Genomic DNA, 11,969 nt, shown 5'->3' with positions numbered 1-11,969 from the left:
TGTTAAGCTTTGAGAGGCGGGCCCTCCGGTGAGAGCCCGGCCGGCGATTGGACATGGCACCTGTCAGTCTGGGGGGCACGGCCGCGGACCGGCGGAAGACGGAAGCGGGCGATGAGAGGAGACAACATGGAGGAGACAGCCGGGGGTGAGCGGCGGAGAGGCCGCGGCCTGGGGGATCCGGGATCTGGCCTGGCGGGGCCTTACCCGCCTCTCCGGGGACCTCCCAGCGGGAATGATCAGTCTAGCGGGGGATCAGGGCCTGATTCTGCGGGGTTCCGAGATGCCGGTGCCGCGGTGTTGGGCCCGACTCCCGGTGAGGGGAGCTCAGGCCGGGCCGGGCTGCCGCAGGCGGCGGGCACCGGGGATCGGGAGATCACACTGAGCCCTGCCAGGGGCCCCGTCCCGCCCTCCCCGGCCCCTTCTCACCCCCTCCCGTGGCCTTTACCGTCGGCGGAGGCGCGGATGAGCTCTGCCATGGTCTGTCCTGCCTCCATGTCTCCGGTGCCGCTGTCCCGGGCCAGCCCCGGCCGGGCGGGCGCTGTTTGCCGGCTCTGCCCCTTGTGCTGCCCCTTGTGCTGCCCCGGGCCGGGGTCCCGAGCGCTCCCTGCTCCGGGGAGCTGAGCCCAAAGCAGAGCCGGGAGCGCCGACAGCACAGCGGGGAAGGGACTGGCAGGAAGAGACCGGTGTGGCACGGAGGAAGGAAACGCCAAAAGCCTGAGCTCACCGTCAGCCTCCGGGCTGAGCCCAGCGCGTGTTTATTGCTCTGCTGCCCAATTGCCACTTAGGTCATCGGGATGAGCTTTAGCTCCTCACGCTCAGTGTTTTATTGCCGTTGTTGTCATTGTCCCTTTTGTGATGACAAAAAGCCTGTGGCACATCCACCTCTTGTGTCCCATTGAGGGCAGAGCTCACTGGAGCTGCAGCTCCTCCTGAGGGGCAGCTCTGATCTCTGCTCTGTGACAGGGGCAGGATCCAAGGGAACAGCTGGAGCTGTGTCAGGGGAGGTTTAGATTGGATATTAGGAAAAGGTTCTTCCCCCAGAGGGTTCAGGCACTGCCCAGGCTCCCCAGGGAATGGGCACTGCCAGAGCTCCAGGAGTGTTTGGACAATGCTCAGGCTCAGGGTGGGATTGTTGGGGTGTCTGTGCAGGGTCAGGAGCTGCACTGGATGATCCCTGTGAGTCCCTCTAGCTCAGGATATTCCTGATAATCACAATTCTGTGATCCACTTTCAGAGAGAGCCAACCTGGCCGGGGTGAGGCACATCGTGCTCGTGCTGTCCGGGAAGGGCGGTGTGGGCAAGAGCACCCTCTCCACAGAGCTGGCCCTGGCTCTGAGAAACGCTGGGAAGAGGGTGAGTGAGGCTTTGGGGTGTTTGATCTCTGCCTTTTCCCTTCAGCTGGGCTGCATTTTCCCCACCCTTTCCATGTGGGTGTCCTTGGTGTGGATTATCTGTGAAAATGCAATTTGGGATGGTGTGATCCAGTGCAGGTAACTGGATGAGGCACTGCAGTTCATTTCTCTTTTATCTGTTTTATTAAATCCCCCAATGTTTGTTGTTGAAATTGGCACTGGGACACGACTTTGCTGCTTTGTGGGGTGAAGTGGGTGAGCTCAAGGACTCCAAAAAGGAAATGTATGGGCAGGAGACAGACTGAATTCCCAGAGGGTCTTTTTGAATGCTCTGTGCAGCCAGCACCACTTGGCTTCTGGCATAAAGCACTTGGAAACACCAGGAGATGCTCCTTGGGGAGAAGGAGGTCAGGAGGGACATGAAATTTAAACCATTTGTGTTTCAAGTGTGGCTGCTGAGCTGCAGTGACCAATGTGGACATGCAGCGAGCAGCCCAAATTTGGGGGGTCAGGGATTGCTGAGCCTGTCTGAGGGGCTGTACCTGTCCCCAGGTGGGGATCCTGGACGTGGACCTGTGTGGGCCCAGCATCCCCCGCATGCTGAGGGTGCAGGACAGCTCTGTGCACCAGTGTGACAGGGGCTGGGTACCCGTCTTCGTGGGGCACGACACGGCCATCGCCCTCATGTCCATCGGCTTCCTGCTGGAGCGGCCCGACGACGCCGTGGTCTGGAGGGGACCCAAGAAAAATGGTAACACCTCTCAGTCCTTCACTCAGAGGGGTCTCATGTTGTGATGTGGGTGTGCAGGGGACCCAAGAAAAATGGTAACACCCCTCACCTTTTCACTCACAGGGGTCACAGGTTGTGATGTGGGTGTGGAGGGGACTCAAGAAAAACAGTAACACCTCTCACCCCTTCACCCAGAGAGGTTATGATGTGGGTGTGGAGGGGACCCAAGAAAAATGGTGACACCTGTAACCCCTCACTCAGAGGGTTCTCACGTTGTGATGTGGGTGCAGACCCTCACAGAGGACAGCAGGCAGCAGCAGCAGGGTCAAACATGGAAAAGCTTCTTTATTTTTCTGACTCCGTTACTTATATACACTTTTTACACTTTTTACTTATATACACTTTTTACATTTTTTACTTATTTCCACTTTTTACACTTTTTACTTATATACACTTTTTACTTTTACACTTTTTTTTTTTTTACAAACAAGAAGGTTACAACCTCCTGACTCCATTGGTCACTCTGACCATCAGTCAAGTTCTCCTCTCGGAGAACGACTATGCAAAACACGTAGATAATTTCTAAAAATATGTATAGTTTACATCAAGCAGTGTGAGAATCAGACTGCAAAGATTCAAACACTTGAAAGCAAGAAAATGCAGGGCAAAAAACACACAGCCTTGTCCCGTGGCTCCCAAGTCACCTGCTGAAATCCATTATGGTTTGGTTTTTTTTTTAATCTGCCTCTTTGATTTCCACAGCTTTGATCAAACAGTTTGTCAGCGACGTGGCCTGGGGGGACCTGGACTTCCTCATCGTGGACACACCACCAGGCACGTCTGATGAGCACATCTCCACCGTGGAGGCCTTGAGGCCCCACCAGCTGCTGGGGGCAATCCTGGTCACCACTCCTCAGGTAGGGACACAGCATGGAATTCCTGGCAGGCAGCAGCTTTGGAGGGGGGAAAAATACACTCCAAGTTTTGCACAGGGATGTCTGTGGATGTTTGTTATACACATCTGCTCTGGAGCCACGGTGAGAGTGGGCAGAGGGATCCCCAGCTCCTGCTGTTCCCCCTCCTCAATTGCAGGCTGTGTCCGTGGGGGATGTGAGGAGGGAGCTGACGTTCTGTAGGAAGGCAGGATTGCAGATCCTCGGCATCGTGGAGAACATGAGTGGCTTTGTGTGTCCCCACTGCTCTGTGAGTGCTCCTGACCTCACTGTCCAGCCTCAGGGCTGTTCTGGGCTCTTCTTTGTGGTGTGTGGGGTGCTGAGCCTTGGGTGGGGGATTGGGAAATGCCATGAGGGTGATGCTGTGAGCCTGGGAGAGGAAACAGTGCCAGCTCTGGGCTCTGCTCTCCTGAGGAGGACTGGGAGAGGGCAGGGCACAGGGAATGCCTGGGGCTGGAGGGTGGAGAGGAGCTGGCTCTGCTCAGGGCCTGGCAGCTCCTGCCCTGTCACACGGGGCTCTGGCCTTGCTGACTCACTGCTCTTCCTCCTCCAGGAATGCACAAACATCTTCTCCAAAGGGGGAGGTGAGGAGCTGGCCAAGCACGCCGGGGTGCCCTTCCTGGGTGAGTGGCCTCCAGCAGAGCTCTGCTCAGGGCTGATCTTGTGCTGCTCTGAGAGGGCTGAGCACAGACAAGGAGCAGCACAGTGGGCTGGGCTGTGAGCCCCAGGGCAGAGCTGAGCTTTGTGCTTTGTTTCTCTGCCATCCAAGCTCCTCACAGTGGAGCCCTGTTGGGGCAGAGATGATGGTGCCAGCAGCCTGCTCTGACTGCTGACATTGTGGTGACAGTGTGAACAGGCCTGGAGCTCCATGAGAACCATGTTGGAATGTCCAGAGCCTTCCTGAGAAATGGGGGCTGAGGGCTGAACCCTGTCCCTGGACAGGGCTGGGATCAGGTGGGAGAGCTCCTCTTGTGAAGCACCAGGGTGAGGTGGGGTCTTGGGCCCAGAGGAAGGGGCTGCAGGTGAGAATTGTCCCCTGGAGAGCTCAGGGAGGGCAGTGGTGGCTCTTCCCTGCCACTTTCCCTGGAGTTACTGTGGCAGTGTGTTTTTTATCCTGGCTGCAGACCTTGGCTGTACAGGGAATTAACTCTCACTGTCCCCTCCTTGTCCTACAGGCTGTGTCCCCCTGGACCCCCAGCTCAGCCAGAGCCTGGAAGAAGGCAGAGACTTCATCCAAGAGTTTCCCAAGAGCTCTGCCTTCCCTGCCTTGACTCACATTGCCCAGCAGATCCTGGATACATCACAGAGGAGCTCCTGAGGAGGGTGTGGAGCTGGACTGGTGCCAGCCTGGCAGCCCCAGCAGCAGAAAGGGGATGCAGGAGCTGTTTTAACTCAAACTGTCTCCCTGGGGTGTGAGGGAGGGAGGGGGAGCACAGATTACTCCTGCTGCTGCTGCTGGCAGTCCCAGAGGGAAATAGCTGCATCCCCTCACACTCAGAGACTGGAGCTGCGGTGTCAAGTGCTGTTCTTCCCTGAGCATTCCCCACATGGCTCTGATCACCTGGATCATGGCTCCATGTGCTGCTACCCCTGCCTGATGGATCACACAGGACTTGCTTCAGTGGCTGGGTCGTGCTGGGTGCTCCCATGTGGAGCCAGGCCTGGCCCCTGTGCTCAGAATTCTCAGCTCACTGCTTCCTGATGGGCTGGTGAGGGCACAAACACCTTCAGGAGCTGCCTGGGAGCTGCAGCCTTGGGCCTGCCAGGCTTGTGTGACTCAGGAATATTTTTCAAGGTTCCAGGCAGTAAACACTTTTTTTTTTAAATGCAACTCTGTGACTTCTGTTTCTCTGTGGCTTCACCCCTCGCTGCACCTCTGAGTCTTGGCCCTGCATCAAGGTGCTTCCTGCTTTTATCTGCTTCCCTTGCTGGAATTCAGCTAAACCTCTCCTATAACAGTGTCAGGATCCAGCCTGGCCCTTGCCTTGCTGTGAGCCAGCCCTGGAAACCCTTCATGGGATGTTTTGCCCTGGCTGTTCTCCAGCCCCAGCCTGGGGCTCCTCTGTGTCCTCAGGTGGTTCCTGCTTCATTCAACTTGCCAGTGTCCTGTTCCCTGCACCTCTTCCATGGGACCTGCCCTCCTCTTGCATGCTGGAGTTAAACTGGGGAAACAGTGAAGGTGGTGACCTTGCATCTCATCTCCCTCCCTCCCTCCCAGACTCTGAGCCCCTCCTCCCTCTCCACCTTTGGGACTCACCCTCAGTCAGGTTTTGGGAAGACAAGGAAATCCTGGATTTCCCCTAAAGAGACTGGATTATGGCAGGCAGTGCCTAGAGGAGAAGCAGGAGCTGCACAGGGATCCACACCCAGCAGATTTCCCCTCGTGCAATTTTCCAGGAAAATTTTGTCTGACCTTTGGACACTTATCTGGGATTTGGAGAGCTGGGCAGCAGTGCTGGAATCTGTCAGGGCTGTTGGTTTCTGTGGAATAGCTGGACATTTCTTCCTCCCTGGGAATGTGCCACCCACCCAGGGCTTGCAGGAAATGCTGGGAGCCCCCAGGGAGTGAGAATCCCTCACCCTGAGGTGCTCTGGGGAAAAATCCCAGCTGTGGGCAGCATGAGCTTTGGAAAAAATATAACTTACAAGGTGGGTTGCAACAGCTCCAAAGGTTTATTTGTCTGCTGCCATTTATCAGGTGAGCCACGAGTGGCTTTCTGTGCCCTGCCTACACCTGCTGCTGCAAGGAATCATTGCAGCAAGTCCTCTGCCCCCTTCCCTAAGCTCAGGGGGGCTTTTAGGATTTCTCCACTGCTCCATGGCAGGAAAACGCTTGTTTTTTTTCTCATAAAAGTCCTGGCTGCAGGGCTGGGGGTGCAGCATTCCCTCATCCTGCTGGGAGCAACCATGCTCTGCCCTGGAGGCTGCTATTTTAAATATCAAAGGACTGAAATACTCAGTTTGAAGCCCAGTGTGGGGCCGATGCCCATCCAGCATCTCTTCTGGAGGCGGTGGCAAATCTCTGCTGGGCTGGGGTGGCCACAGAGCCCTGGCAGCGGGTTGAGGGTCCCTGGGATGGGCCAGCCCGGCTCAGCAGTGAGCAAAACTCTCCTGGGCAGTGTCACGGAGGTCCAGCCCCGCCAGGCCCGGGGGCTGCAGGCAGGTGAGGTTGTTGTAGGTGTAGATGGGGACGTGGGTGTCGTCGCCCTCGGCCACCGACTGCACAAAGCGCGGCACCACGGCCGGGTGCTGCAGGGAGAAATCCCGCAGCCCCTTCAGGGAGCAGTTGCAGTGCCAGTTGTTGCCCCCCAGCCACAGCTGCTCCAGGGAGAAAGGAGGGCACAGGAATGCCACCGAGAAGGTCTCCAGGGAGTTGTTCCTCAGGCTGAGGTACCGCAGGTTGGCCAGGGGGAAGATGACGCTGTTGTCCAGTGTCTCCAGCTGGTTGTGGGAGAGATCGAGCCAGAAGAGTCTCTGGAGAGGGCTGAAGGCGTCCTGGGAGATCTCCAGGAGCTGGTTGGAGGAGAGGAAGAGATACTCCAGGTTGCTCAGCCCCACGAAGAGCCGGGGCGAGAGGTGGCTCAGCCTGTTGTGCTTCAGGTCGAGCTCCAGGAGCTCGTGCAGTTCACTAAAGCTCTGATCCTCGATGGCAGAGATGCTGTTGTGCTGCAGGAAAAGCCTCCGCAGGCTGGAGAGCCCGGAGAAGGTGTTGGCCCTGATCCTGCCCATGCAGCTGTGCTCCAGGTGGAGGCTGTGCAGCTTGGTCACCCCCTTGAAGACAAAATCAGGCAGGACCTTGATGCAGTTGGCAGACAAGTGCATCACGGCCACGTTGTGCAGCCCCAGGAAGGCCCCAGCCCTGATATCCTGCAGCTGGTTATTGTTGAGGCTCAGCACCTCCAGCTGCCCCAACCCCTCGAAGGTCCTTTCTGCCAGGCTCCGGATCCGGTTGTGCCCCAGCTGCAGCTCCTCCAGGAACTGCAGGTCCTTGAAGGTCCTGGGCCTCAGGCTGGCGATGGAGTTGGTGGAGAGGCGCAGGACGTGCAGGCTCAGGAGGCCCAGGAATGTGTCCTCGTAGAGCGAGACCAGGCGGTTGTGGGACAGGTCCAGCCAGCGCAGGGACTTCATGCCCACGAAGGCGCGGGGGGCGATGGCGTTGATCTGGTTGTGGTTCAGGTACAGCTTCTGCAGCTTCTGCAGCTTGACAAAGACGTTGATCTTGATGCCCTTGAGCATGTTCCCGCTCAGGTCCAGCTCCTTCAGCTCGGTGAGGCTGCAGAAGAGCTGGTGCTGGAGGTAGGGCAGCTTGTTCCCTGCCAGGATCAGCTCCCTCAGGTTGGGCAGGTCATGGAACACCTTGTCGGGCAGCACCACCAGCGAGTTCCAGCCCAAGTTCAGGTACCAGAGATTGGAGAGGCCTGCAAACAACCCTTCCTCCACCTTGCTGAAGTGGTTATTGTTGAGGCTGAGGGACACGAGGTTCTGGGTGTGCAGGAAGGTGTGCGGGGCCAGCTGCTTCAGGTGGTTCCGCTCCAGGTGCAGGTGGTAGAGGCTGCGCAGCCCGTGGAAGGCGTGCTGCTCCACGGAGCCCAGCTGGCTGCTCTGCAGGTCCAGGAAATCCAGGGATGACAAATTCCTGAAGGCAGCGGCCGGCAGCTGGGTGAAGTTGTTTCCGTCCAGCCACAGAGCTTTGGCGTTGGGGGGCACATCCTCGGGCAGGCGGCTCAGGTTGCGGGCGCTGCAGAAGACGTTCAGCTCCTCGCTGTAATCGTCCAGGCTGCAGGCGCAGGGCCCGGGGCACCGAGGGCTGTCCCCGTCCCCCGGCTCCTTCGGGGGGTCCCCCCCGGGGGGCTGAGAGGCGGCAGCCAACAGCAGGGCCAGGGGGAGCAGGAGGGGGATGCCTGCTGGGGGTGGAGGAGAGTGGACACTGTCAGTGCAGGGATGTGGCTGCTCCTGGGGACACCCTGGGGACACCCCTGGGGACACCCCTGGGGACACCCCTGGACACACTATGGGGACACCCTTGGGGACACCCCTGGGGACACCCTGGGGACATCCTTGGGACATCCTTGGGGACAGCCTGGAGACACCCTGGGGACACCCTTGGGGACACCCCTGGGACACCCCTGGGACACCCTGGGGACACCCCTGGGAACACTATGGGGACACTATGGGAACACGCCTGGGGACACCCTTGGGACACCATGGGGACACCCTTGGGACACCCTTGGGACACCCCTGGGGACACCCTGGGGACACCCCTGGGGACACCCTGGGGACACCTCAGCACTGAAGGGCTCCCTGCCCATCCCTGCCCTCCCCATCCAGGTTTGGGCTCTGCAGCCCCTCCAGGCAACCCCCAAAATGTCCCATTAGCAGTGGAGGAGAAGCAGAACAAAGGCTGACTGGAGCCCTGGGACAGTCTGAGCGTGTCCCCCCAATCCCTGCCTGTCCCCCCAATCCCTGCCTGTCCCCCCAATCCCTGCCTGTCCCCCCAGCCCTGCCTGTCCCCCAATCCCTGCCTGTCCCCCCAATCCCTGCCTGTCCCTCCAGTCCCTGCCTGTCCCCAATCCCTGCCTGTCCCCCAATCCCTGCCTGTCCCCAATCCCTGCCTGTCCCCCAATCCCTGCCTGTCCCCAATCCCTGCCTGTCCCCAATCCCTGCCTGTCCCCCCAATCCCTGCCTGTCCCTCCAGTCCCTGCCTGTTCCCCCAGTCCCTGCCTGTTCCCCCAATCCCTGCCTGTCCCCCCAGTCCCTGCCTGTCCCCCAGTCCCTGCCTGTCCCCAATCCCTGCCTGTCCCCCCAATCCCTGCCTGTCCCCAATCCCTGCCTGTCCCCCAATCCCTGCCTGTCCCCAATCCCTGCCTGTTCCCCAATCCCTGCCTGTCCCCCCCAGTCCCTGCCTGTTCCCCAATCCCTGCCAAGGGCAGTTCCAGGCTCACCTTTGCCTGCGCTCATGGCGGCGGGCAGGGCAGGGCTCCTGCTCCCTCTCCTGCCCCGCTCTCCGGCCCCTGGGACTGCGCAGGGATGGATGGAGCAACCACCTTGACGCCTGTCCAGCCGCCCGCCCGGCCGGGCTTAACCCCACTGCTGCTGGCCCGGCCTGACAGCGACACCGGGAGCGGCTCCTCGCTGCCCTCCCCAGCCCTGGGAGTGCCTTTAGGGCAGCTCAGGACAAGGGATGTCCGGGAAGCTGATGGGGGTCCTGCCAGAGATGGGGTTGGGGTGGGCTTTGAGCCTGGGAGGAGGGATGGGGTCACCTCACAGCACTGTGCTCTGAGCTCGGGGAGGGTCTGAGCAGCAGGACTGACCCTTCCCTGCCCTGGGATAAACCCTGGGATAAACCCTGGCAGTGGGTCCTCACTTCCCATCAGGACACAAAACCCACATGTTGGGGTTTGGAGCATCCACAGGACATGGGGATTAAAGGTTTGGGGGAGATGGGCTGATGGTGATGCAGGTGGGAAATGAGCTGGGAAATGGGGAAAAAACTCTTCCCTGTGTGGGAACCTCAGGGGCAGAACCCTCAGCCCCTCCTGGGCATTTTTCCATTTTCCCATTTTTTCCCATTTTCCCATTTTTTTTCCCATTTTCCCTCCTGTCCTGGCTCATGGCTGGGGATGGTGCTGGGAGCTCTGCCCCCTGCATTGCCCAGGAAACAGAGCAAAGGCAGAGTCCCCCTGGTGAGGAGCTGCCTCTGGGGGTCCCCTGGTGCTCTGCCAGCCCCTCTCCAGTGGGATGAGGGTGGGTGATGCTCCAGGGCTGGCAGATCAGCTCTGCCCCTGGCAGTTCATCAAAACCACCCTGGGGAGGCCTCTGACCTCACCCTGTGCTCCAGGTTATTTCCCCACCAGGCTCCAGTGCGGCTTCTGTGGAATCTTTTACCATTTTCCAGGAAAGAAAATGAAAGAAAAAGTCCCAGCAAGAGGAGCAGCAGCTGCCAAATAGAAAAGCCATGGCTAAACCTTCCCCTGGTGCCCCCACTCCTCCCTGGAGATGCACCAGGCACTGACACCCACCCCACCCCTCCAGGAGCAGGAATCTCTGTCCTGGGGCTGCTCTCCCCAGCTCTGGATCCCCCAGGCTGCTTTGGGAGGTGCAGGGGGAGCAGAGATTCTCTCCCACACCATGGACACCTCACCACATTCCCACCTTGCCCCTTCCCATGGGAGTCTGGCACTTCCCCAGCTCACAGGCCACACCTCAGCTCTTCCCCAGCACTGCCATGGCCATGGGAAAAGGTGTTGGGGAGAGGCATCCAGGCTCCAGCCTTTGCCACCCAACTTTCCCACAGGCTCCCTTTTCTCTCTTCCCTTCTGGCCCCGAGGGGAATTCTCCTCCCCCTCTATTTTAATCCTGTCTTCTGGGAATATATAGATCAGGAGGGAGAAATGAGGGCTAGGGATACATGCACCCACTAATAGGCACTGAGCACATATTGACACAAGGTGTAATCAATCTGGAAGCCAAAAAGAGCTGAACCAGCACAGGTCAGCCAGCCAAAACCCACAAAACCTCGTTGAGAAGTTTAAACAAGCCCTGCCTGCAGCAGGGAGCAGGTTTATCCCTGCCTCCAGCAGCTCTCCCTGGGGAAATATCAAATGAGATGCAATGGGAAAATAAGGAAGGTGAATCATGAAATCCCTTCCCAGTGTGGTTGTGGTGCAAGGATCCATCTCCACCTTTAGAGATCCTTGAGGCATCTCCTCCAGGCCTGTCTCCACCTCTGAACCTCCCTGGCAGCTTTTCCTCCAGCTGTGTCCCATCTCCTGTGGCAGAAGATGCTGGGACCCTGCAGGGGATTGTCCCTGCACCCCAGGCCCCCCAACAGCTCCACAGCCACCCTGGGGACCTGGCTTTGGGTCCCCACCATGGGCGTCCCCTTCCCAGAGTGTCCCTGGCCAGTGTGGACCCCCCTGTGTGATCCCCCCACCCCTCAGCTCCAGCAGATAAACTCCCTGCCTGGGACCAAAGTCTGAGCCCCTCCCCTGGTTGCCATAGAGAAGGCTGTAATGGTATTAGGAAAAGCAGCAAAATCATTCAAAAGTAGTTTTTTTTTTTTTTTAAACCTATTTAAACTCTAAGGAATCATTTACCTTCTCCAGCAGACCTCCTGTGCCTGCAGGTCCCTCTTCAGGGAGCTTTCCAGTCCTTTTGGGTGGGACATGCCACCAGCTGTCCCTGTCCTGTCCCTGTCCTGTCCCTGTTCTGTCCCTGTCCTGTCCCTGTCCTGTCCCTGTTCTGGCCGAACTGGGGAGGGGACAGTGCTGTGCCACCTCTGCTCTGGGACCCCAGGAGGGGCTGAGTGACCAGGGACAGCAGCAGGGACCCCCTGAGCCCCGAGGGGAGCAGGGAGGTGACACGTGTGTGGCATTGTCACCGCTGAGTTTGGGAGTATTTTTAGCAAATCTTGCCAAATATTGTCCCTGTCTGGAGGAGAGCATCTCACGTTGCCAGGACAACCAGAGCTCCTGCTCCTCGCTCAGGACCAAAAACGTGCCCGATAAAGAGGGGAGGGGTGACACCATCACCTTGGGGACACCAGCAGGGACCAAGCCCCAGGAGGGACACTTTGCCTTGATGCTCATTGACCACCCACATTTCTGGGTTCATCTGGCCCATCCTGGAGCTGGGACTGGGGCGTGGTGGCAGCTGCTGGTCAAGGTCCCCAAGGTGTCTCTAAGTGCCACCTGCTGTCCTGCCATGGCTGCAGAGCCTCCTGTGGGAGGTTGGGAAAGGTCTCTGATGTTCTGGCAGCTCCCAGAGATGGGAGGGTGAGAGAGAGGTAGAAGAACAAGAGAGTGAGGCCCTTGTTCCAATCCATTCCATCTCCTTTTGTGTTGAATATTCTAATTTACAGTGACCAACCAGCAACAGATACAAACCCTGCAGACTTTGCACACAGCCTATGAGAACTGCTCTATCACCACATCA

At 58.6% G+C, this 11,969-nt stretch overlaps 2 protein-coding genes across 2 annotated transcripts; one reads left to right on the top strand and one right to left on the bottom strand.

Moving 5' to 3' along the window:
• Positions 1-87: 87 nt before the first annotated feature.
• Positions 88-4,855, top strand: NUBP2 (NUBP iron-sulfur cluster assembly factor 2, cytosolic). The gene is made up of 7 exons (XM_083872519.1): positions 88-145; positions 1,235-1,353; positions 1,905-2,103; positions 2,845-2,999; positions 3,175-3,285; positions 3,589-3,658; positions 4,211-4,855. Exons 1-7 carry the CDS (start codon positions 112-114, stop codon positions 4,351-4,353), a joined length of 831 nt encoding a protein of 276 aa, XP_083728645.1. The 5' UTR covers positions 88-111; the 3' UTR covers positions 4,354-4,855.
• An 857-nt stretch (positions 4,856-5,712) lies between these two features.
• On the bottom strand, positions 5,713-8,993 carry IGFALS (insulin like growth factor binding protein acid labile subunit; the record flags this gene model as incomplete). Its single annotated transcript, XM_083872317.1, has 2 exons — positions 5,713-7,939; positions 8,978-8,993. The coding sequence occupies 2 exons, from the start codon at positions 8,991-8,993 to the stop codon at positions 6,126-6,128; spliced, it is 1,830 nt and encodes a 609-aa protein (XP_083728443.1). The 3' UTR covers positions 5,713-6,125.
• Between the last annotated feature and the right edge of the window lie 2,976 nt (positions 8,994-11,969).

This window comes from Zosterops lateralis (genome assembly GCF_965231275.1).
Source record: "Zosterops lateralis genome assembly, chromosome: 15".
Classification (NCBI taxonomy): Eukaryota; Metazoa; Chordata; class Aves; order Passeriformes; family Zosteropidae; genus Zosterops; species Zosterops lateralis.
Note: the sequence above shows the minus strand (reverse complement) of the source record. Positions and strands in the feature narration are given on the sequence as shown.